The following is a 27,259-nucleotide window of genomic DNA, read 5'->3' on the forward strand; positions in this document are numbered from 1 at the left end:
GTATGTAGACAAGAACATAACACCTTATAAACACCATATGTGTAGAATTTCCTTTCAGAGCACCATGCATATCAGAAAATATGCATTGATCTGTTTGCAACATGCTATTCAAGCTAATTAAGCCATAAGCTTACAGTTAATTAATAAATAAGGTCAAATTTAATGCATTAGTACTGATGTGTTAAACATGACGTCATAAATTAGTCAATATCTACGTTTGTATAATCTTTGCACTGGTACTCACTATATTTTTAATGTGGGTTGATAAGTTTGTTTTTTCATAGATACTTTCAAGACCATAAAATATTACATCACAAAAGAAAATTAAATTGGTATTTTCAACTTCCCCTGAGGAGCCTTGCTTGGTAGATACATTGTAAAAGTACATATACCCCAGGTATATTACAGACAGTGTTGATGGTGTCAAGTGAGTTGTGTAATGTGCATATTTGGCTATATTGCAACTTCAATTCCTAGAGCACGGCCTTCATTTAATCCCAAGTTTCAATGAATTTGGTGTGTGGGTTAGAAATGACCTGATCATAAACTGAACAACCTTTTTACACTTCAATAATAGCAGAATTCAATATCATAACCACTAGAAGAGTATCCAATTAAGCCATAGTTCCTTGTGCATCAATATAATATTTGTAAAGGTTAATCAAGGTATAATGTTTCAAATAAATGTCACCATATCTCTGAAGTCAAAGTCAACCATGGAAATAATATCAATATAGGAAGACCTCTCAGTGTTTGAAGGATTTGAGAGTGATTGAACCAACAAAGATTAATTATATTAGCTATATAGCCGATCAATACTTAAATAACCCCAGAATTGAACATGTCCAAGTACTGAAAATATTAGGCACATGCATCTTCTGGAACTTGAAAAGAAATAATTAAAGTTTAAGTTTTTAACATACATATCTAACCCATGTGACTTTGGAAATAGGTCAAGGTCATTAGTATAAGTAAACTTCGTAACACTAAAAAAGTAGGTACCTATTGGCCAAAGATGAGTACCCTGGATCTTTTAGAACATTAGAAGATTTGCAAAGGAATGTGTAACTATGTGACCTAAAGGGGCATTCCTTTGTTTGAAATGCAGATATGAGTTGCATAGTAATCTATAAGATTTATAAATGAAAGAAGCTTACAGGTTCACTCATGTTTGTGACTGTGGAATAAATTTTTTTTTGTACAGAAAATCCCCAAAACTCTGCCGCTGTGCATCCACACTGGAATTATCATATCACATGACATCACAGACACCCTTAAACAGATGAAGAATGTATTGTTTTTGCTGTGATGATTAACCCCAACTATAGCCATTTTCCTCAATTACTTATGTTATGATAACATGCATAACTAGTAAATGAGTTCAGAATTTCAAAAACATTTTAAATGTTACACACAAAAATGAACTTACTCATGAACAAAGTATAAATATGAACATCACAATGTAACAAAAGGTGTGGCATGCAAGTAAATGAAGGAATGGCTACAGATTCAGTACCAAGATAAGACAAATACACAATATACTTGTAAAATCATTTATTGTGCTTTGATGAGGTAATATTTAGTTTTATTGTCAGTAATTTTTCAGCAAGGTAGCAAGTGTAACGTCCTGCATAACTTCACTACAAACCTGTATAGCTGTCGATTTGAGTATCTGCTGATGCAATGAGATTTCCTCATTCAACTCAACTGATGCGGCCTCCGCTTTCTTCCATCTTTCCATCTGGTTGCTGATATTTATATGACTTATGATGTTTTCTATCTTGTCTTATCCTCATTTTCTCGCTGATTCCGATTTTAATGACCCATTACTTGGCATTAGCTAATTGCTACATGAACTTGTCTTTGCATGCTCATATTGATAGTCAGTGGCGGCAATTAATTTTTTAATTTTTAATAACTTTGGGTTATATGAAGAAATTAAATACCACTGTCATAGTTACTAGCTTGCAAAATATCAACCATTTTGGAACTTGAGAAGATTCATGAAGTTTTCAACATATTTGACTTATATGACCTTTAAAATAGGTCAAGGTCATTTATATGAGGAAACATAATATGGCTCAGTCCTAGGTACCGACAAATTTTCAGGCCTCTGTAGCTGGGTCTTCTGGAACTTCAGAAGATTTGCAAATTAATTTAGAACCATTTGGCCCCTAGGACCTGACAAAACTAGGTCCCAGTCAAGGTCAGCAGGTCCACAAATGTAGTACCAATGAAAAGGCCTTGTCACCAGGAAACCACAAGTCCTAAGCTCTCATTAGTACTGACACAACACTGTTTTATAAAAACTTCAACCTACGTTATATCATGACACTAATACATTCAAGTTTTAAATAAACAAAAGGCAATAACATTTGAAAAAAAATTGTTGAATCAAAATTCTTTTCTCGGAAATACACAAACATATCAGAATCATAATGTATTCCAAGTTTCAAAGGAAGTCGTTGAAAAATGTAGATTTGATAAAAAATGTTGAAAAATATAGGTGTTTGCAAGACAAACGAAAGTGTATGCCAAACGGAAAGACAGACAATGGCCATGGCATACCAACATAATACCCCTGTCAAATTTGATGTCATGGGCGTATACAAAATTTAATTAAAGTTTAGTAACTGCAAAAATATCAAATTTTATATGTAATCAATGTATATAGTCATTTTGATTCATGTACAATATATGTATTCCATGTGTTTCTATCAGTTCATTCATGTGTGACTCCTGTATGTCACCTTATGTGGTGACCATGGTAGGGTCTTTTGACAACTTGACTGTCTCTGAACTTTTGTAATAAATAATATCTTCTCCCAAACCACAAACCAGATCTTAACTGATTTTTCATCATTGGAAGCAATTGTGACCTGTACATGTAAATCTATAATTTGAGAGTTTACACCAAAATAGATTTAATCAGACCATCTAAATAAATGAGGCAGAAGACTTTAAATTGGCTTTCAACCAGCTACAGGTGAGCTGAAAACTACAGTAATTGGCAGTATATTGATCAGTGCACTATACAACATTGCTTTACCAGTCAGAGACAAAAAGTAATGGGCATCCATTATATTGTTTCAGAGTACCGTGCATACCCCAACACTACTAGTTTCTGATGACACATTCCTATGGTTCTGTGACATCCATTATACATCTGATAGCCTGGTACATTAAGTACATTTACACCTAATTAAACACAACCAGTTTTACATAGTGCTCCATTATCCATGTCAATTCTTTTCCATGGAAGATTTCTGTATACTATTAATCATAAACAGGTATAATATCATAAGAAAGAGATACTAGTGTGATTGTGTATGAAAAACATGAGGCCCAAATGGACCTGACTCGTTCACATGCTTTTAGAGCAACTTGGAAGTTGATCTAGGTCATTCATATGTAGATATTAACTAGTGCTGATTACCACTCATCAGAGTAGGCTATTTAAGTTTATTCATGCAAGTAAATTTTGTAAGTCTTCATTCCAGCATACTATTTGCCCAATATCATATCTTGGGACTCTCTTAGCTATCGAAAGATCATTGTTTAAAGATTTCAACATATATGACCCCTGTGAACTTTTCTGGAGGTCAAGGTAATTGATTTGAACAACATTGGTAGCCCTTCACCAAGGCACGATATCAAGTTCCTGAGTATCTTAGTTATTGAAAAGAAGTCGTTTGAAGATTTTAGCCTATTTGGCCCCAGTGACCTTGAATACAGGTCAAGGTCATTCATTTGAACAAAGTTGGTAGCCCTTCACTCCAGCATGCTACAAACACAATATTATCTCCGTGGACCTCTTGGTTATTAAAAAGAAGTTGTTAAAATGTTACAGCCCATTTGACCCATGTGATCCTGACTGTAGGTTAAGGTCATTCATTGGAACAAACTTGATAACCCTTCAACAAAGTATGCTACAGGCCCAATAACAAGTCCCTGGACCTCTTGGTTATTGAGAAGTTGTTTAAAGATGTTAGTATATTTGACCCCTGTGACCTTAAATGTGGATCAAGGTAATTTATTTCAACAAACTTGGTAGCCCTTCACCCCAGCATGTTACATGACCAATATCAGGTCTCTGTGCCTCACTGATTTTTAGAAGAAGTTGGTTGAAAGAAAAAGTTGACGTTGGACAGATGGACAGCGGACAAAGTGCAATGGCTATAGGTTATCCTAATTGTGGGTCAGATGACCTAATATTGAGTGTCTTCAGGTGATGGAACCACACGACAGCTAAAGAAACATGATGACAGTGCAAATCAAACTAGGTCAAGTTAGCTCAATTTCATGTTTCGACAAAGTAGGGAATTCTGACATTCATCCCACAACTATGTACATCATCAACAAATACTGTAGGTAAAGGTTTGTCTGACACGATGTCAATAGCCTAGTGTCAAGTAAAATATTTGTAGGTTTTGTGTTCGAGTCTTGATTTGATAACGGCATTTCCCCTCTTTCTTCTTACACTATTGATTGATGGAACATGGCTACCAGATTCTAAACTGGTCAATGAAAGCTTGATAGAGTAAAATCCTTACAAATCTTCTATCACGCACCTTGTGCATGTTAATTGTTACCTACGGTATTACAACGATCAGTGACATTCTATTAAGTAGATCACCTAGGGCAAATTTGTTGCAAATAAACTGGTTTAGGTTTGGGTTTATGGTTTAAACCTGGTTTTCAAAACGGTTTGTAAACTAAAACTGGTTTGCTCTTGAGAAACAAATGCGAAATTCTAGTTTTCAATATGGTGTCTTTGGGAGAAAAAGCTTCAGAGCAGTATTTGAAACGTTGATACCTCCTGAACGCACAAAAATTCCCCGAATCCCAAATTATGTTGAAGACATACTTCCACAATTCAATGCAATGACAAACACAAGGGAACACTGTCATACCAATGGGAAAACAATTATTAATATTTATAATTTATATTTTATTTGTCCAGTCAAATGACACTACAAGCCATAGCTGACAAGTTTGGAGTACGTAGCGCACTTCAAGAGCACATTCTGCATGTTGACAACATTCGCCATCTTGTTTTCAGAAACGAAACCTTCCAAACCACAACCGGTGGTGGTTTGAATGGTTTAATAAACTAGTTTAGGTTTATCAGAAACAAATGAATGAACCGGTTTCAGTTTAAATGTGGTTTGAAACTGGTTTACTCAACAAATGGAGAGTTTACAGAACCGGTTCGAAACTAAAACTGGTTTTAGGAGAACAAATTCGCCCCTAGTCTTAAAGCGTTAGGTAAAATTAGCCAGAAATACCTTGTGGTTATACCTCGTCACCTTGTATTGATACTGGCTAATATATATCATCATTTAAAACTAGGCATGTTCCCGTGTATGCGTGATCTTAAAGGGTCAATTGCATTCAATGCAACCTATCAAGTGAAATTGTTTCGTATTAGTCCTAGCATAGTCCTAGATCTATATTTTATCTTTTAAAGCAACGTGCACACGACTGTCAAATTTGTGTGACAAGACGAGGGTTCGGCAGCTTGACTACTTGATAACATGGAATAGTTATGCGCAATGACAGATACTCACCAAATTTAAAGTGATGTCGGGCTTGTTATTAGTTACATACTTCTTCGTTACATTTTGACATTATCCACGTAGTAAAACGGGGTGGACGCCATTTTTGTAATTATCTCACGTTTTCTCGCGACAACCTCCGCGATTTTAGCAAATGTATGTCATCATCACTAGGGGAAACACCCACTTGGCTTATTTACAACAAACACGCATTTGTTTGCAGAACAACGTTCCTATAATCATCGTATATTTAACTGCAGGTCATTTTAATAGCTGATGGGTGAAAATTTTACAAAATTTAGATATAATTCGTTTCGTTGTTTGCCCAAAACTGAAATGCAAAGATATTAACATTGCCAAAACAAACCATGTGATTTCCAACGTGGTAGCATCATGACGTCAAAATTCGTCGTTTTGATTGGTCAAAATTTGACAGGTGCCAATCAAAAGCCACGTGGTACTGCAATTATTTCTCAGGGCCAAGTGTTTTGGTCTAGCCACCGCCATCTTATGTTGGTGGCTCGACAAAACATTGAATGTTGAAACATAACGAGGTGGACGATAAAGACAACTACCAGTTAGTGTGATTAAGGAACAATCCTGTAATCGTTTCAAGCAGATCGGCAAGGGATATGAGCCTGGAAACGCTTTTGGAAGCGGCCGAATTTTTGGAATGGCGTAACCATTCCAGAACACGTGGTAAGATTAGCACATGGCCTATTTTTGATGAAAATTCATGTTTATGGCGTCTATTATACGTGTCCAATTTTGTTCTTTTGGCAACGTCTTCCATTGATAGTTCGTTCGAAGTCATTTTTGCATTGGATTTATTTGATAGTATGGAGAGTTGGTACATTATTCGATAATGTATACACATTTGCTGTCGGGGTCTCTCTTTGGAGATGATGCTAATTTGCATATTTATGAGCTGGTTCTACGTGCCGGGAACGCTGTGCCAACTTGTATTTTGTTTCATTTTTATTTTAAGTTGACTCAAGCCCCAGGGATCCACATGGTTATTCTGTGTTATCTACAAACGATTCCGATGGATCACCCGAATCTAGCAATTCGGGAAAGTTATCTGGGAACGAAGACGGCAAAGACAAGCGCCGAGCGGGCGGGTGAGTAAACATGACCGACCTTCAATTTTCACGTGTTCTGTGACGAAACTACGTCACGTGTGGTTCGACACCGTGTCATGTACTGAAGTGTGTTGTTTTTGTGAAATTGCCTAAAAAATATCCACTCTTAATTTTTATTGCATCTGAGTTATATTTTATTTTGAATCGCAATATTTATTTTTGCAGTGCTGGAACACGTGAAGTCCATAATAAGTTGGAAAAGAACAGGTAATAATACAATAATTATATAAGTAGTACAGTGCTTGCAAAGAACAATTATAATATATACTGTGTAGTAACAACTTGGGCACAATTTCCTACATATACATTATCATTTTTGGCTAATATGGGCTGCATAATAAAAAAAAGATGTAATTCCCAGGGTTAAGAAAATCACCTGTTTTATCTTTGATAGTTGGAAAGAACCAACAACACATTGCTTCCTTCTATTGTTTTATTTTGTCAGGAGCGTCACACTGGGAAATAAAACTCCTGTGAATACAAAAGTCACTTTGTATAATTGACAATCTGATATAATATGTAGTCGTGTATAGTTATAAATGTTCGGCGTTGTAATTATATTAGATCGTTCACAGATACATATTCATAACATAACTTTGACTAACATGGTAACATGTCGCCCAGAGATAATAGTCTGTCATAGTAGTTATGCCCTGTAGATGCCCGCGAAGGAATGTCTATCTACAAACACTCACAGACATGCCACTTATTGCATTCAAATTCGCATGCATGCACTTCACTCTCTGACATACCTGGACGAACAGACCTTTTACAGAGAAATATATTAAAGTCAACATCACATAATCAGTGGATGCATATGGACACTATATATAGACTTCGCAGGTAAACAGAGAACGCTCCCTTTAATTTAGACACAACATCAAATGACCACTGGATGTACATGGACACTATATATAGACTTCAGCCTGTATCATTTTAGCACTTGAAATCACTGACATCTATTACAAAGCGTTTTAATGATCAAGACCTACGGGATGATGTTACATGTTTGAAGTGATAGCGTTCATATTAGTTAGGTTTGGAAAATACTTTATTGCTTCGGAAATCACTTATCATTTACAAAATGTCAGAAAGTAGGTAAAAGAAACAATTTTTTTAATTTTTTTTCAACTTTATTAATTGGGAAATTTCATTGAAATTTTGGGGAAATATAACATTTTTGGCATAGGGGAAACAGCCAATATTCGGCAGTAAAGCGGGCCAAACAAACACACTGTATATATTAATACATTGTCGGGGCCTAAATTTGCCATCAGCTGTCTCCTGTGTGGTGTATTTTGCAATGTAAAAAACTGAATTAACGCTGAAAAATGTGACAGGTATATTAAATCACAGATGCACTCCAATGATCACGCATACCATCTAATAACCTAAACGTACCTGTTGATCAAATTTAAGTCTTTTTAAGCATTTTTTCTGGGCCGGTCGTCGCAAGTTTTCAGTGGAGTTTGCCGTAAAAAAATCGTACTTACATTCTTCATTTGACAAGTTTGAATTATCCGAAATAGTATCGGTTATAAACAACCAGAGTTCCAACTATTACTAGCTTAAAAAAAAAAAAAATTCTAGAAAAAAAATATGTGTTTGAACTATCCGCATGTTCGAACTAACTGGAGGTTTACCATAATTCATTTTAAGTACTTCTGATATGATATTTGATTTCTATAACCGGGATTGACTTATGTAACAAAATTCACCCTGCCTACTAGGTATGTCTCGGACCAGAAATCCAGTTGGTGTTAGATAGAGAATCGGATGTCAGTTTTGAATTATATTGAAAAAATAAAACAGGTTTTAACTATGAACTAGTTTTATTTACGTTTATTTTTTCCATTTTGTTTTAGTGGTCACTTTAAATTTAAGGTCTTTACAAAGGACACAAATTCTTTCAGAGTTTTTAAGACAGACATATCTGAGTGTAATTTTACTTAGGACAGACATATCTGAGTGTTATTTTCCTTAGGACAGACATATCTGAGTGTTATTTTCCTTAGGACAGACATATCTGAGTGTTATTTTCCTTAGGACAGACATATCTGAGTGTTATTTTCCTTAGGACAGACATATCTGAGTGTTATTTTCCTTAGGATAGACATATCTGAGTGTACTTTTCCTTAGGACAGACATATCTGAGTGTTATTTTTCCTTAGGACAGACATATCTGAGTGTTATTTTCCTTAGGACAGACATATCTGAGTGTGATTTTCCTTAGGACAGACATATCTGAGTGTGATTTTCCTTAGGACAGACATATCTGAGTGTGATTTTCCTTAGGACAGACATATCTTGAGTATAAGTTTTCTTAGGACAGGCATATCTGGGTGTTATTTTCCTTAGGACAGACATATCTGAGTGGTTATTTTCCTTAGGATAGACATATCTGAGTGTAATTTTCCTTAGGACAGACATATCTGAGTGTTATTTTTCCTTAGGACAGACATATCTGAGTGTTATTTTCCTTAGGATAGACATATCTGAGTGTGATTTTCCTTAGGACAGACATATCTGAGTGTGATTTTCCTTAGGACAGACATATCTTGAGTATAATTATATATAAGTTTTCTTAGGACAGGCATATCTGGGTGTTATTTTCCTTAGGACAGACATATCTGAGTGTTATTTTCCTTAGGACAGACATATCTGAGTGTTATTTTTCCTTAGGACAGACATATATCTGAGTGTTATTTTCCTTAGGACGGGCATATCTGAGTGTTATTATTCTCAAGACAGATATCTGAGTGTTATTTTCCTTAGGACAGACACATGTGATTATGATTTTCCTTAGGACAGACATATCTGTGTGTTATTTTCCTTAGGACAGACATATCTGTGTGTTATTTTCCTTAGGACAGACATACCTGAGTGTTATTTTCCTTAGGACAGACATATCTGAGTGTTATTTTCCTTAGGACAGACACATGTGATTATGATTTTCCTTAGGACAGACATATCTGTGTGTTATTTTCCTTAGGACAGACATACCTGAGTGTTATTTTCCTTAGGACAGACATATCTGAGTATGATTTTCCTTAGAACAGACATATCTGAGTATAAGTTTCCTTAGGACAGACATATCTGAGTGTTATTTTCCAATATTGCATTGAATTTTATCTGTTTACTTGTAGGAGAGCTCACTTGAAGGAATGCTTCGAGTTTCTGAAAAATCAAATCCCAACCCTTGAAGACAAGAGGACCTCCAATTTGAGTATTCTCAGAGGTTCACTTCGTTACATACAGGTAAGACTTACTGTCAAAGATAAAGATGAACAAGTCTGTTAATAATCATGGACGATACACCAAAGGATGTGGAAGCAATTCATACATTGATGAATATTGATATTTCCATTAGTCCCTGGAACTGCCTTCAAAATATTACAAAAATCAGTATTTCAGTCTACACAATAGACCACAAATTGCTAAATTATTTGCATGATTATTTTCAAGGAATTCAATCAACACACGTGATATGATTTTTCTACTTGGATCCCTATGGGAAGGTGGCAAAGAATTTTGTCATTAGAAGGTGACATTGTCAAAGTCTGAGGATGACAGTGTCAAGGTCATAAGAGGGTGACAGTGTCAAGGTCTTTAGGGGTGATAGTGTCAAGGTCATTAGAGTCTGTCAGTGTTAAATTCCTTAGAAGGCAACAGTGTCAAGTCATTACAGAATGACATTGTCAAGGCCATTAGAGGTGACAGTGCCAAGCTAGGCCATTTAGAGGGTGGCAGTCTCAAAGTCAATATAAGTGAACAGTGTCAAGGCCATTAGGATGTGACAGTGTCAAGGTCATCAGTTTCAAGGTCATAGGTTATCAGAGGTTCAGTGTAAAGGTAATTAGGATGTGATATTGTCAAGGTAATTGGAGGATGGCCAGTGTAATCAGAGAGTGACTGTGGCAGTGTCTGTCAACACAATTTATATTCACACTTTATACATTGACATATATATATCGGCCATTAATTGTTAATATCACAGCTACTGATAGCATCCCTAGATGATATGGTTTTGGTATGGGTTTGTGAGAAATAGGTTTTTGTTTTAGTATGTACAGATACAAAAGAATTAGGAATTCACTCTAATTTTGCTGCACAATTGTATATTTATACCCCCACAACCAAGTTAGGGGGGGTATACTGGAATCAGGTTGTCTGTCCGTCCGTCCGTCTGTCTGTAGACGCATTTTGTCCGGACAACTCCTCCTAAACCGATGGGCCAATTCCGATGAAACTTAACACAAATATTAATGATCATGTGTAGATGTGCATGCCACTTTATTTTTCTCAAAATTATGGTTGCTATGGCAACTGGTCACTATAAACAGGTTTTTCCGATAAGAACCATAACTTTAATTATAAGTTTGTCCGGACAACTCCTCCTAAACTAAATGGCCAATTTCAATGAAACTTCACACAAATATAGAGGACCATGTGTAGATGTGCATGCCACTTTCTTTTCTTTCAAAATTATGGTTGCTATGGCAACTGGTCACTATATTACTGGGTTATCTTAGTTAGCCTCTAATTAAGAGTTCCAATTCACCATTGACTTGTGCAGATTGCGGGGGTATTAGTCAGGCATCCTGGCGACAGTTCTAGTTTTAAATTAAGTATCCATTTGACAAATTCATTTAAACAAAATATACAAGGTAATACCAGAAATATCTGAAATTGCATTGAACAGCCCATCCAAATAGTTGTTTCTTTGTCAAGTGTGATGACGTCATCATAATACAGTATCAAGAAATACACTGCTTGTGAATATTCCCAGCACTGAGTACTTTCTACATATTTTCTTTAAAAATGCAATATTTCACTGAATAAATAAAATAATCCAATATCATTTACTGGTAATTTGCACTAATAAAGATGTTAAGTATATATGCGATATTAATTAGAAACTATTCAATATTCTCTTTGTATTCAGGAAACCATGAACATATGCAAAAAAGTACTTTTCTTTAATATATAAATGTGTCTAAGCTAGGAACTACACAAAAAGCATGTGTTTTATACAGTTATCAAAGGAAACAGGTTTATAGCCACGTCTTTTGTATACAAGTACCTGGGGGACATATTTGTGTCCTGGAGACAACTTTCCAGTTGAATTTGAATACAAGTTTAAAATTGAAAGAGTAAGTTATAAGTGTAAACCACAGCCTAGTCTGGCAGATGTAGTGGTGTGATGCAGCGGCAGACACACGTGACACAATGTATGGACACTGGTGAGAATGGCTGCTGTTAATGCTGAATTCCCGGGTCCGTTAACTCTATATTCCTTTGAGGAGCACTGTACACTCCTCCAAAGAGCACTGTCTTTTTCAAGGGACCGGAGCACTGTCTTCCTTCAGGGAGATATACTGTCTTCCTAGGAGAAACATTCCTCCTTCAGGGAGTCTACTGTCTTCCTCTGAGAAATATGTATACTGTCTTCCTCTGAGTAGTACTGTCTTTCTCTTAGTACTAGTACTGTCTTTCTCTGAGGAGTACCGTCTTCCTCTGAGTAGTACTGTCTTTCTCTGAGGAGTACTGTCTTCCTCTGAGGAGTACTGTCTTTCTCTGAGGAGAACTGACTTTCTCTGAGGAGTACTGTCTTCCTCTGAGTAGTACTGTCTTTCTCTGAGGAGTAATGTCTTCCTCTGAGGAGTACTGTCTTTCTCTGAGGAGAACTGACTTTCTCTGAGGAGTACTGTCTTTCTCTGGGGAGTACTGTCTTTCTCTGAGGAGTACTGTCTTCCTCTGTGGAGTACTGTCTTTCTCTGAGGAGAACTGACTTTCTCTGAGGAGTACTGTCTTCCTCTGAGGAGTACCGTCTTCCTCTGAGGAGTACTGTCTTCCTCTGAGGAGTACTGTCTTTCTCTGAGGAGTTCAGTCTTCCTCTGAGGAGTACCGTCTTCCTCTGAGGAGTACTGTCTTCCTCTGAGGAGTACTGTCTTCCTCTGAGGAGTACCGTCTTCCTCTGAGGAGTACTGTCTTCCTCTGAGGAGTACCGTCTTCCTCTGAGGAGTACCGTCTTCCTCTGAGGAGTACTGTCTTCCTCTGAGGAGTACCGTCTTCCTCTGAGGAGTACCGTCTTCCTCTGAGGAGAACCGTCTTCCTCTGAGGAGAACTGACTTTCTCTGAGGAGTACTGTCTTCCTCTGAGGAGTACTGTCTTCCTCTGAGGAGTACTGTCTTCCTCTGAGGAGTACCGTCTTCCTCTGAGGAGTACTGTCTTCCTCTGAGGAGAACTGACTTTCTCTGAGGAGTACTGTCTTCCTCTGAGGAGTACTGTCTTCCTCTGAGGAGAACTGACTTTCTCTGAGGAGTACTGTCTTCCTCTGAGGAGTACTGTCTTCCTCTGAGGAGCACTGTCTTTCTCTGAGGAGTACCGTCTTCCTCTGAGGAGTACTGTCTTCCTCTGAGGAGTACTGTCTTCCTCTGAGGAGTACCGTCTTCCTCTGAGGAGTACTGTCTTCCTCTGAGGAGTACCGTCTTCCTCTGAGGAGTACCGTCTTCCTCTGAGGAGTACTGTCTTCCTCTGAGGAGTACTGTCTTCCTATGAGGAGTACTGTCCTCCTCTGATGAGTACTATCTTTCTATGAGGAGTACTGTCTTCCTCTGAGGAGTACTGTCTTTCTCTGAGGAGTACTGTCTTTCTCTGAGGAGTACCGTCTTCCTCTGAGGAGTACTGTCTTTCTCTGGGGAGTACTGTCTTTCTCTGTGGAGTACGGTATTTCTCTGAGCAGTACTGTCTTCCTCTGAGCAGTACTGTCTTTCTCTGAGGAGTACTGTCTTTCTCTGAGGAGTAGTATCTTTCTCTGAGGAGTGCTGTCTCCCTCTGAGGAGTACTGTCTTCCTCTGTGGAGTACTGTCTTCCTCTATGAAGCAGGGAGCAGATGGCTTCTTAGTGACTAGCAGAGCACTTGTTTTCATATAATTAATTATCTAGTCTTACAGATCTTTAAACAATAATTACAGATATGTTGTGAATAAATAATGAGAAGAAGAAAAAATGTATAGTACTTTGTTAATTATCAAAGCAGTTAAGTTGGTTTATGATGTGAATTAATTATCATTCCATTTTAGGATACCTAGAAATACTAAGATACTCCAACATCAGGCAATGTTTCATTGGAGTGTATCAATTTGTTGTTGTAAAGTATCCAAAAATTATTCAAAATTTCAATTTTATTCAATATGTTTCATTTGGTACAAAGAAAAATGAAAAAATAATCCAATTTAAAAAAGAAAATTATGTTTAACACAAACGAAAGAGCTCCAGTGTGTGTGTGTGGAGGCCTAATTATAAGGTTGCTTTGAATTTTGGAGGCATTGTTTGTTAGGGTCCATCAGCTACTACCGGGGTATATGTTGTCTTATTAATTACCACGTGTGAAACTGAATGTATACATGTGTATTAGTGAACAATAAACAAAATCCTGAGTCCCTAAGTATATGTTTAGGAAGTTTCTTATTATCAATTGATATCACAAAATTTTTATAGGTTCAGACCACTAATAGGGTTTATTTTATCGTTACGTGAGTTATTGAATTTTTTTTATAATCTCTCTTTTAATCTTATTTCCCTGTTTTAAAATGTTTTAGCTTGAATATATGACATCTTTGGTTTTACCAAAAAGTATATTAACCAATAAGTTGTTAATCAGGAAGTAAGTATGTTTATATAGAATTCATATCGATATGTTGGTATTATTGATGAGAAATTTAAACCTCTTGGATACACATGGGGAACTATTTACAACAAAGTAAAGTACAGCTCTTTAATGCCCATGCTAATTGAAAAATGAGTGATTAAATGTATTACGACTACTTTTGTGGGTCATTCAGACTTTACAGTCCACGTACATTAACAGTTAACTATATATTTATAATCCATTCAATTGAGGTCACTTACGTATACAGTCAACATTACTACTCTGTAAACACAGATATTAGATGATCATTGATTATTATGGAACCAGATAATCCAGGAGAAAGTATGTAAAGTACTACTTCAGTTTTCAAATTGAAAAAATACTTTTAATGTTGTCATCTTGCCTCAAACATGTTTCATGGTGGTTGTCACTTCTAGCTTGCTGTGTGTACAAGTGTAAATATAGATCTGTGTATAATGTGGGCGGGGCCTAGAGCCATCAAACTTGGTAGACTGGTATTTAGGTCATGCATTATCATAATGATTGTATATACTACATTTGATTTGTACCAGGCTGGCACATGGTTGGATCTGATTGGCTATCTCCAAATATATTATATCAGGTGACCTTAACACGTTAATTGTATATATATATAGGAACATGGGATGTTGGCTAGTGATATTGAATCTGTAATTTTGATTGAACTTCTACAACTTGTTTACATAAGATTTTAGTGTATGTACATGTGTGTACCAATACTCAGATCTGATCTAGTTGGTAGCTAGCTATATATATATATAGATGCAAGTATCCAGAGTATATAGGGACTACACGTGTGAAAAATTTAAATTACATGTACATACAATTGCGTAATATACTCTTTAATATTCATGGTGGATTGTACACGGGGAAAATCTCAAATTGTAACAAACCTTTTACATAAACTGTTCAGTTTTGTTTTAAAAATACAGAAACAGATCTAGACAGAACAATGTACTTGTATCAATGAATGAAACTACATACGAGACATAGCTCCATAAAATTGTTACTGAGTTCCAAGGTTGTTTTCCTTAGGTTATTTATATCTTCACTATTATCTAAAGTAAGTATTATATATGTATGAAATAGCTTATCATGGCTAAGAGTGAAGCATTAAGTGTTTATTAGAGTAAACTCTTAACAAATCTATGTAAAAGTCATTAATTTTACGTAAACAATTGATCAGTCATCATTACAACAGTGTTGATACATATTGTTTTGATCATGATCTAAGCTGTTGTTTGTGACGTTGAATGATAGATAATACCATAATCGACCTAATAAGTGCACTGTGTGTGCTTACAAAATCACAAACATGATGTACGTATGTGTTTACCCAAACTGGGTAATAAATCTAAGTGTGAACTATGTGGAATCTGGATGGAAATAACTTCTCTTTTTTTTTTCATGTGGGTAAAACAGCATGCCAAACACAGAGGTTTTTTCGATGGTCCAATTTTTTTATTGGAATGCTTTGTCCACTTGTCGGTCAGTTGACAGGTTTCCTTGGCCATGTTTTGATCTACTTGTCGGTCGGTTGACAGGTTTCCTAGGCCATGTTTTGATCTACTTGTCGGTCGGTTGACAGGTTTCCTAGGCCATGTTTTAGTTCACTTGTCGGTCGGTTGACAGGTTTCCCAGGCCATGTTTTGGTTCACTTGTTTGTCAGTTGACAGGTTTCCTAGGCCATGTTTTGGTTCACTTGTCGGTCAGTTGACAGGTTTCCTAGGCCATGTTTTGGTTCACTTGTCGGTCGGTTGACAGGTTTCCTAGGCCATGTTTTGGTTCACTTGTCGGTCAATTAGGTTTCCTAGGCCATGTTTTGGTTCACTTGTCGGTCGATTAGGTTTCCTAGGCCATGTTTTGGTTCACTTGTCGGTCGGTTGACAGGTTTATAAATTTCCTAGGCCATGTTTTGGTTCACTTGTCGGTCAGTTGACAGGTTTCCTAGGCCATGTTTTGGTTCACTTGTTTGTTGGTTGACAGGTTTCCTAGGCCATGTTTTGGTTCACTTGTTTGTCCTTTCAATTGTGAACATTTCCTCAACAAGTATTATTTAGATATCAATTTGTGTAATCTGGAACCACAAGCGAAGATGGATTGATTGTGAAAATTACCCGTATAGTTTATCGAAATCACAAAATTAATCTGCAAAAATAACCACGTTTACAGTAGTTATTTCCAAAGGTTTGTTCTCAGGGCTAGACAGCTCCCTAGCTAGGTTTGACATTGGTGCAACATCTAAGGTAGGCAGTCCTCTTCAGTCCCATGTCTAACAACATATGACCAACTTGGTTATCAGACCTGGGTATATGTACACTTTCGGCGTATTTAGTACGAAAATTGAGGTACTAAATACGCAATACGCATTGACCCGACTTTCTACGCATTTCTGATAAAAGACTTCAAAAATCGCTTACCGATGTTTTCAGTTCGTCTTTATTTACGTTGCTCTCTGTCTGCTTCAATAAGCACTACATCGGAACACCTCGTATGGCGCCAATGGAAAAATGGTGAGGAGTTCCTATTACTATGAAGCGTCTATTGAACGCTTAAATCTGACAATAATTTGTATTAAAAAATAAAGTGTCGGAGGGATGTAGATGTGATCTCAAAAATGTTTTGGCGCAAGGAAAATTCACCAAAACTGAAGGTGATCATCTTGATCCTTGTAGTATGTAAACAAATTCAACAGTATAAAGGTAAATACAGTGAATAGTGGCCTTTTCATCAGTCACAGAGAGAAACAAACTACTATTTTGTTCCATATGTGACACAGGTACAACTATCAAAGGCATCGTGTGAGCTCAAATTATTTTGTCATGTCACCTGTTTATAGTTCGAATGTCCTAACTGGATATAACAATATACTATGTTCCATAGCTATTTGAAATTAAAAGAAGGTATTTGAATTTAATTTTTTTATTAGCTCACCTGCCCGAAGGGCAAGTGAGCTTATACTGTGGCGCGGCGGCCATCGTCCGGCGTCAACTTTTCCATTTAAGCAACTTCTTCTCAATAACAAAAAGGCCCAGAGATCTAATACTAGGCCTGTAGCATGCTGGGGTGAAGGGCTACCAAGTTTGTTCAAATGAATGACCTTGACCTTCATTCAAGGTCACATAGTTAAAAAATGCTAAATTCTTTTAACAACTTCTTCTCTATAACCAAGAGTCCCAGGGAGTTAATATTTGGTCTGTAGCATGCTGGGGTGAAGTGCTACCAACTTTGTTCAAATGAATGACCTTGACCTTCATTCAAGGTCACAGGAGTCAAAAAGGCTAAAATCTTTAAACGACTTCTTCTCAATAACCAAGAGTACCAGGGAGTTGATATTGGGTCTGTACCATGCTGGGGTGAAGGGCTACCAATTCAAGTTTGTTCAAATGAATGACCCTGACTCACATTCAAGGTCACGTCTATCAAGTATGCTTAAATCTTTAAATTACTTCTGAATAGCCAAAGTGCCTAGAGACATTATATTGGCCCTATAGCATGCTTTCAAATAACTGCAGGATCCATATATGAAAAGATCACTGCATTGCAGGTGAGCGATTCGGGCCCATTGGGCCCTTGCTATTTTGATATACGCTGTAGAGCGGCATATCTATTAAATAACAATGAAACTTTTTTACACTGTAATTATCATAATCAAGTGCTGCATGTTGCTTCGAACAGTAACTTGGTCGATCATGTAAAATACACATTTGCTGTTCAAAATACGCATTGAGACAATTGAAAATACACACTTGCTTCCGAATGTATACCCAGGTTTGTGTTATCATTGTTGGCTTGTTGTGATTCACTTTAAAATTTCAGTGTATATCCTTAGCATTGTTCAGAAATAGCTTTACCATAATATTTACATTATCTGGAAGATTTACATTTCCATATTAATGTATTTTGATACGAGAATGTGTCATCTTGGTCTGGTACTGGTGTATCAAAATATTCTCCATGGTCATTGATTTTGTTATTATTTTTTTGGATTTTGCTATTCTAATAGAATGTTTTGGTGTTTAACAGGCCCTCCGCAGGAAGGAGAAGGAATATGAACTGGAGATGCAGCGCCTCGCAAGAGAAAAGATCAGCCTCCAGGAGAGAATGGCAATGCTCAAGTCAGAACTTGTCAGGATGAATATAGAGGTAGACATCAACCAATGGGCAGTTATCCCTGATGATCAAGATAGCAATTCCACATCCACAGCCACAGGTAAGGCTACTACTATGGTTACTAAACCTCGTCCACAGCCACAGGTAAGGCTGTTGTTAGGGTTACCAAACCTCGTCCACAGCCACAGGTAAGGCTGTTGTTAGGGTTACCAAATCTTGTCCACAGCCACAGGTAAGGCTACTGTTAGGGTTACAAAAACTCATCCACAACCTCAGGTAAAGCTGTCTGTTGTCATGGTTACCAAACCCCTTCCAAATTACTGAAATTAGCCAAAGATGAGGGTAGTTGTAATGATTAATAGAATCTATCTTGGCTCTGTTCCCTGGACAGGGATATCTCAACCCGTCATCATTTACGACTTGATTACTCAAAGTAAAATGATGAAGTTACATTATTGTGAGCAGCATCATATGGCGTGTGAAAGCTGTCTTTACCCACCCTGTGTAAGATAGCTTTTTCTCCCATACTTCACAGGGTTATCCGGCGGTTGCTAGGGAAAAGATAAATCTATCTTACACAGGGGGGGTAAAGACAGTTGGTACGCGCTATATGATGGTGCTCACAATAACGTAACGTCATCAATTTTGACGCACATTCCATTCGATGACAAACTTTCATAAAAACTTACGTTTGGTTGCAAGCATGTTTGAAAAATAATCAATCATGGATCTGTTCCACGAACAAGGATATCTCAACCCTCGTGTAAGAGTTTGACTGGCCAGCACTCGGCAAGCCCTCGTGCTGACTGGCCAAACTCTTATACTCGGGTGAGATATCCCTGTCCACGGACCAGACCCATGATAGATTCTATTAATCTTTTCCCTAGCAACAGCCGGATAACCCTGTGAAGTATGTGAGAATATCAGTTCTTATCAGTTATATCATCATGACAGGAAATATACACCAGGAGCTAGGGATGATAACTTATTCAATGCCACAGGTCTTGTGGTTGTCATTCTAGTACCTACCAAGTGATCCCATACAAAAATTGAGGGTAGCCAGTGTTGTCATGGTTACAATTTATTCACCAATTAATATTACTGAAAGAAAATAAGGAACATTGTGTACATGTTTCAGATGCCTGTGGTAGTGTGTTAAATCCTATCTCTGTATTTCAGAGCAAGGTAGTCCAATCTGCAGTGAGGATGAAGACGATGATGATATGGCTCGCTCACTCATCACTGGTGAGAAACTAAACCTGTTTGCATCTGTCAATTTACAAAATTTGATGTATCACCAATTAAAACTTTGAAAGGGTATTCATCGTAAGTTTATACCTGTAAGGACTGTAATCTTAACCAGGTGTTGGACATCCTAATTAGGGCCATAGTAATAGTAGGAATAAAGTAATCACCCTGGTCTGTCTACAATTTGGCCCCCTGACTGATAACTTAAGTACAGTTGTATTCATTAACAGATTTACATGAAATTTGGTCAAGATGTTCAGTTCACAAAAATACATACCCCAGTAAAAAATCAAGGTCAAAGGTTATGATGATTTGGTCCATAGGTCCAGGTCAAATTTTGATTATTTTCACTGAATGAACATTTTGTTATGACAAAGAGAAACAATGTTGGTCAAAATTAAGAAAGCTATCAACTGACTTAAAGTCAAGGTGACTGGATCAGAGGTAAATGTGACTGGGTCTAAGGTCAAGGTCATTTTGTTTTGACATGATGAGGTGAAGTTGGCCGGAATTAAAAGCAGTCAACTGACTTAAGGTTAAGATCACTGGATCAGAGGTCAAGGTGACAGGGTCAAAGGTCAAGATAATTTTGTTTTGACATGAGGAAGCAAAGTTGGTTGGAATTAAAAAGGGATTCTACTGACTAAAGGTTCCTGGATCTAAGGTCAAAGTCAAATTTTGTTTCTTTTCACCGATAAATATTTTGTAGCGATATTAAGCAAAGTTGGTCAGAATTATACCAGAAGTCAACTGACCAAAGATCAAGGTCACTAGGTCAAAATCAAAGGTCATTTGGGTTCATAGGTCGAGGACAAAGTGGATCTTTACACTATGACCCTGCCCTGGCCATTAGTTGGTGAGGTGTTTAATGTTTAGATAAAACAAATCAAAGCTAACAAATGAGTTATACCAGTGTTTTCAAATATGGAGGTGGATGAAAACATATCCAAATATCAATTTTCAGCCTCAGCAGTATGGGGAGATGACTTCTTGATGATTATGGGAAATATATATAGCTACGACTGAGCCCTTGCTGACCCGTCGGTGTTCTAGTTAATCCCTAAATTTCCAAATATCCTGTTTAATCCGACACCTTGTCATTCAGACACCATACATAGTCCCTAGAGTAGATATCTTGTCTTACCTGATCTCTTACTACAATCTAAATTATTCTGTTATTATTAGTTATATTAGGTTTATTATTAGCTCACCTGCCCGAAGGGCAAGTGAGCTTATGCCATGGTGCGGCGTCCGGCCGTCTGTCCGTCCGTCCGGCCTTCTGTCCGTCCGGCGTCAACTTTTTCATTTAAACAACTTCTTCTCAATAACCAATAGGCCCAGGAACTTCATATTGGGCCTGTAGCATACTGGGGTAAAGGGCTACCAAGTTTGTTCAAATAATTGACCTTGACCTTCATTCAAGGTCACATGGGTCAAATAGGCTATAATCTTCAAACAACTTCTTCTCAATAACCAAGAGGCCCAGGGACTTGATATTGGGCCTGTAGCATGCTGGGATGAAGGACTACCAAGTTTGTTCAAATAGATGACTTTGACCTTCATTCAAGGTCACATGTCTCAAAATGGCTAAAATCTTTAAACAACTTCTAACCAATTACCAAGAGGCCCAGGGACTTGATATTATGTATGTAGTTTGCCATGGTGGAGGGCTACGTAGTTTGTTCAAATGAATGACCTTAACCTTCATTCAAGGTCACATGGGTCAAATAGGCTATAATCTTCAAACAACTCTCAATAACCAAGAGGCCCAGGGACTTAATATTAGGCCTGTAGCATGCTAGGGCAAAGGGCTTTTACCAAGTTTATTCAAATGAATGATCTTGACCTTCATTCAAGGTCTCATGGGTCAAATAGGCTAAAATATTCAAACAACTTCTTCTCAATAACCAAGAAGCCCACAGACTTAATATTAGGCCTGTAGCATGCTTGGGTGAAGGTTACTAAGTTTATTCAAAATGATCATGACCTTCATTCAAGGTCACATGGGTCAAATAGGTTAAAATCTTCAAACGACTTCTTCTCAATAACTAAGCATCCCAGGGACTTAATATTAGGCCTGTAGCATGTGGGGTGGAGGGCTACCAAGTTTGTTCAAATGAATGACCTTGACCTATATTCAAGGTCAAATAGCCTGAATTCTTTAAACAATGATTTCTCGTTAGCAAGGAGACCCGATATTAGGCCAGTTGTGTACTGGAATGAAGAACTAGAAAATTTATTGACAGGAAGAAAGTTAGCCTCACTGATATTTGAATAAAGTGGTTATCAGCATAGTATCTGCAGAAATAACCTAAATCAACTTCAAAGTTGCTGTAGTGCCAGGTGAGCGAAACAGGCCCATTGGGCCTCTTGTTGTAAATATATTCTGATATTTTCTTTCATTCGACACATGATATTTGGCATTGAGGATCCTTACCCCTTAGTGTGCAAACTGTGTCCTGTCTGGTCTAACTGTCCCTGTGCATTTTGATATCATGTTTAACTCCCAACCCTGATCATTTTGACATCCAGTCTAATCACACTCCTGATTATTCAGACTGTTTAATCTTGGACATGATAATTCCTATATTTTGTCCTATCCGAAATAATGATGTTATCATTGTTCCCATAGAGAAATGATCAGTTACATTTAGTCCACACATGGTATGGCATATTTGGTTTCACTTTACTGATATATATGTTAATTGACACACATATAGTTACTTCATTAAATACACACTAAATTGAAGTGCAATTCAGGTGATTATCAATATTCTAAAAACTGTATTAATAAAGTGTAAGATATTACTGCTGTCAGAACTAACAATTGTAATTTCTCTGTAGTACATGAGGTGAAGATCAACAAGACTGTACATAAGTCATTGCCACACCCAGTCGTGAGCCAAGCCTCTATGACAGTCCTCAAGGTCTCCAATCCCAGCCCTGCTCCAACTCGTACCCTTGGCAACAACACTACCAGCAAAGTTCCCATGACTACCTCACCGGTCTCCATGCCGACCATTCAGACAACTGGTAGTGTGATCCAGCAGACACTGGCTGCAGCCGTACGCCCCCCAGTTACCCAGATTCTGGCCAGACAGCTGCTTCAGCGACAACAGAGTGGTACATCCCAAGGGGCAGTGCATGGTAAGGTCAAAGTGAAACTATAAACCACTGCTGTTTAGAGTGACATCTTTGTTGTTTGACATATACAAATACTATAGATATAACAGAAATGTATTGATTAAATTCTCTGAAACATAATCAAGTTTATAAGTAATTATAAAGTAGTTAAAATGTTACAATTAAATTTCATACATTCATATTCTAGTTGTATAATGTAAAAAAAAATTTATTACAGTATCTTCGACTGCGACCACAAGTGCTACTGGTGCTGGCAAGCTTCACCCGAATCAGATGAAATCCATTACCCATATGAGGGCACCACTGACTCTAGGTTCATTTGGAGGTCCTGCTAATGCTGCCCAGCTAGCTGCCCTGAACAAACTGGCTGGAACAGCAGCATTGTCCATACCCATGTCCAGTGCTTCAGCCAACCTTACGCCCCTTACTAAGGCTTTGAACCAACCCATATTGATGTCTCCCAGCTTACAACTCACCACCCCGATGGTGACATCAGTAACAACAGCCTCATCCCAGATCTCCTCTGCTACAACTACTGCATCAGCATCACTCATGTCACTGGCGGCCATGCAGAATGGTTTGGCAACTTCAGTAGTGTCGCCAGTCACACAATCCACGGTCAATGCTGCTGCTATTAACAGCATTCGCCCAACCATTATTGGAGCAGGACCACACCATGCAATCATGACTGCGCCGCTGGCGGCGTTGATGCCACAGACAGTGCCAAGGACCACTATTAGTGGCCTGTCGGGTATAAGCAACATGGTGGGCCACACATCCATGCAGCAACTCATATCATTGGCTCAGATGGGTCAGGCTGGTGGAGCACATCTCGTGTCACCAATGGTGATGTCGCCAAGTGTCCAGCTAGCTGCAGCCAACTCGGGGCTGTCACAGTCGCAGATCAGTATGTTAGCTTCACAACCACTGCTACAACAAATTCCCATCTTCTCACCAGGCCTGCTCAAAGGGGGACAGATGATTGGTCAGCCTGTTGTCAAGCCCTTCGTAGTCGTCACGGTACCAAGTGTTGTGGCCACTACTTCGGCCCCCAGTATTCCGACAACTACTGGCTCTTAGGGAGATACTTACTTTGTATATAGAGGTGATATTTCAGCAATATTTGTAAGATGTTCTGCTTCACTTATAAAGTTTAAAGTACTTGGAACAATAAATAAAGTATTGTTACTTTTTTGAAGAAGTTACTTATGGAATTCTATTGACAAATCCTGTAGCTAAAATGAGATTTTTATGATCCTTCTTTGAAAGTGCTTTGTAGTGCTTCATTTGTGATAAAAAGAATCTCAGGCTTGTGTCTTTTAATTCTATTTCTTTGTTTTGTATGGTGGGCCTCCTGTTAATATGCAGGATGAATGAACTTTTTTGTTGTCTATTTTGTCCTTTGTTTTACAATGACAAGTACATTACTGAAATCCCACATTTGATATAATAACACCAGAACCAGTGCAATCCTGAACATCCTGAATATTGCTGAAATATCAGACTCGTTTATCGTCTGTGATGACTACTTATTCCCTTAGTAGTGCGTGAACTGGTGGATTTACCAGTTGACAGTGTTTTAATCAAGTGCTGTATTTAAGTGACAAATGTCCAGTGTATACTCATTGTTAATCTATGTATATAGATATATTCCTGTAGAACGTTTCATTGGATGTTAGCTGTTATGTGATAGGGTGACTTATATGTTTACTGTGCATTCAAGTGAGTGTAGTAAGGTTGTTAGATTGTTAGTGAGTGTGTGATTTGTAATATTGTAGCTGAGGATACCAACTAGGGTATATAACAGTACAGGATGGTCAGAATGAATAGGGAAGATACATTCCTCTAAAGGACCAGGCTGACAGAACACAGGCAATAGTCAGTGAGACAAAACCTAGCTATAGGTGGAGTCATGTAGGTGGTAAACCAGTAACTAACTAAAGCCGACAGAACACAGGCAATAGTCAGTGAGACAAAACCTAGCTATAGGTGGAGTGATGTTGGTGGTAAATTTAAAACCAGTAACTAACTAAAGCCGACAGAACACAGGCAATAGGCAGTGAAATAAAACCTAGCTGTAGGTGGAGTCATGTAGGTGGTAAACCAGTAACTAACTAAAGCCGACAGAACATGGGCAATAGTCAGTGAGACAAAACCTAGCTATAGGTGGAGTGATGTTGGTGGTAAATTTAAAACCAGTAACTAACTAAAGCCGACAGAACACAGGCAATAGTCAGTGAAATAAAACCTAGCTGTAGGTGGAGTCATGTAGGTGGTAAACCAGTAACAAAAGCCGACAGAACACGGGCAGTAGTCAGTGAGACGAAAATCTTAATCCCTTGAAGGGCTTCTAAGCTTTTATCATGGCACAGCATGGGTGCTCGATCTGTAAACTTTTTATTCTGGAATGCTATAATCCCAAAAAGCTAAAGTACTTTTGGCCTCATATATGTTGTTTAGTATTTTCTGGCTTGGAGAATTCTCCATTATAACTTAAGAGTTTGGCCACATTACAACAGAGAGATATGACTAAATATTTCTTAGCTTTGAAAATTCAACCATTCTGGTACAGATGAACTAATTTTAATGTAATTCCTAGCCTAATTTTGGGAAATAAGGATGAGCTAAACTCAACTTAACCTAATTTTCCAGGGGTCCCTGTGACATCTTGTTTTGAAGTAAAGTTAGGGGAGATTGTTAATGAGTGTAATTGTTTTATGTTTACTTGTATTTTTTTATTGTGAAAAGTGCATGTATTTGTTAGAGTAAGGATATGTGCTATATGGTATGTATACTCACCTCTTATAGAGGTCATTCTGGTTGATCATCTCTTTGATTTTCCAAAGAAGACACACTTATTAACTCAAAATGTTGACATGGCCAGTGTTTGGATGAATATACATGTATACAGTTTTCTGACTTAAACACCTTAGTTTTTGCAAGTCACTGACTTCAAAGTGTTGTTACCAAATGTACATCAATTTTTTTAAAAAAAAAAATTTCTTCTGAATAATACAACACAGAAAAAATTTCAAAAAACTTGCCTAAATATAAAAAGTCTTAAGCCTACAAACTTTGAAATGTCCAAAGGGAGGCCAGTCTTTGAATCTTTTTAAGAATTATTTTTCCAACAGTGGTTGTGAGCTTCCATTTTCAAACCAGGCACACTTTAAAAATTGTGGCTTAAAATCAGTTGACTGGACCAAATATGATATCATATATACTGTTCTGTTACTGTTTTTGTTGAGATTATTAAGATTGTTTTTAATTTTAATTTAGATGTTATAATTATAGGCAGTATATCTGAGATATGATTCTTGAGATCACAGAACGTTGGGCTTGACCTGTTAAGGGAAGGCTTGTAGATCTATTATATCAGTTATTGTTAGGAGAGTGTGAAATATTACAGTTTATTTTGTGAATATACTTCCATCAAAACCTGGTGTATATGAGTTGATGGAAACAATTTATATGATACCGGTGAAAAAAAGGTGGGTTTTGAATATAGACAACAGAATGGTCATGTTCTTCACTACACAACTTTCTGTAATGGATAGCAGGTGGACTTGATGGAGTCCTATATATGTTAATAATATACAAATGTTGGATGCTGAAACTGAAACCATCTTAAAGATGCTACATCACCAACAGCTTCTCACAAAAAAATATTAAATGGGGATTTATCAAAAACTAATAAAATTTAAATGCTGTAGAATTACATTTAAGTAACATTGCCAGATAATAGTAAAAAAAAAACAACAGTGCCCCGATAATGATTGTGAGTAAAACCAATAAAACTAGAAGCTCAAACTTTTAAAGGGTAGTAATTGTATAAAGTATGTATTATTTACAAAACAATATACTGGTACAACAGCCTATACTTGTTTTCAATCAATGATGGTAACTCTTTGTCAGAGATGTAGCAGCATTAACGCATGAAACATGGGCATGGCACAGATCCACAAAAAAAAAATGCATGTCCTTGTGCAGGAGATATCGGTGAATTAAATTATGTAACGAGGAATATATCTGTTTAACCTCGTCGTACACATGTTACTTCTCCAATTCATTGTAGTCAATGTAATTTATTAATTTATTAAATTGTTTTATCTCTGTAATTAACAGTACATAAATTGTCAAAGAAAAAAGCTTTTTTTATTAGATATCATTTCATGTTTGACATGATATATGAGAAATATATGATTAATTACCAAAGATGATTTGTTTTGTAAATTTTGTCTTTGTGAATAAATTTTCCCTCTTTATCTCATGTAGTGTTTTAAATATGTTACCATAATTTCAATGTATTATTATAATAATACATTAGATTGTGTCTTACACAAACTTAATCAAAAGGTGAA

At 37.2% G+C, this 27,259-nt stretch overlaps 2 protein-coding genes across 3 annotated transcripts in view; one reads left to right on the forward strand and one right to left on the reverse strand.

Annotated features, from left to right (window-relative positions):
* LOC117333237 (transmembrane protein 248-like) overlaps positions 1 to 5,912 on the reverse strand; it is a 28,015-nt gene extending 22,103 nt beyond the window's left edge. The window contains exon 1 of the mRNA XM_033892431.1: positions 5,571 to 5,912. The gene's annotated coding sequence lies outside the window, so the exon portion shown is untranslated. The remainder of the gene's footprint in view (positions 1 to 5,570) is intronic.
* A 120-nt stretch (positions 5,913 to 6,032) lies between these two features.
* LOC117333236 (max-binding protein MNT-like) lies at positions 6,033 to 27,163 on the forward strand. Of its 2 annotated transcripts, XR_004533851.1 has the most exons (9): positions 6,033 to 6,257; positions 6,547 to 6,679; positions 6,866 to 6,907; positions 9,847 to 9,958; positions 18,420 to 18,606; positions 19,686 to 19,751; positions 22,599 to 22,901; positions 23,116 to 24,901; positions 24,994 to 27,163. XR_004533851.1 is itself a non-coding variant. In XM_033892430.1 (8 exons), the coding sequence occupies exons 1-8, from the start codon at positions 6,191 to 6,193 to the stop codon at positions 23,976 to 23,978; spliced, it is 1,773 nt and encodes a 590-aa protein (XP_033748321.1). In that variant the 5' UTR covers positions 6,033 to 6,190; the 3' UTR covers positions 23,979 to 27,163. The 2 variants fall into 2 exon arrangements, 1 of the variants encoding a protein (XP_033748321.1); XM_033892430.1 differs by having other exon boundaries at positions 23,116 to 27,163.
* The last annotated feature ends 96 nt before the right edge of the window (positions 27,164 to 27,259 follow it).

Source organism: Pecten maximus, chromosome 8 (genome assembly GCF_902652985.1).
Source record: "Pecten maximus chromosome 8, xPecMax1.1, whole genome shotgun sequence".
Taxonomy (NCBI): Eukaryota; Metazoa; Mollusca; class Bivalvia; order Pectinida; family Pectinidae; genus Pecten; species Pecten maximus.

Excerpts from the sequence above, each read along its gene's own strand:
- LOC117333236 (XM_033892430.1), top strand. The coding sequence starts at position 6,191 with ATGAGCCTGGAAACGCTTTTGGAAGCGGCCGAATTTTTGGAATGGCGT. Across the intron at positions 6,908-9,846 it reads AATAAGTTGGAAAAGAACAG|GAGAGCTCACTTGAAGGAAT; the intron begins GTAATAATACAA and ends GTTTACTTGTAG. Across the intron at positions 18,607-19,685 it reads TTCCACATCCACAGCCACAG|AGCAAGGTAGTCCAATCTGC; the intron begins GTAAGGCTACTA and ends TCTGTATTTCAG.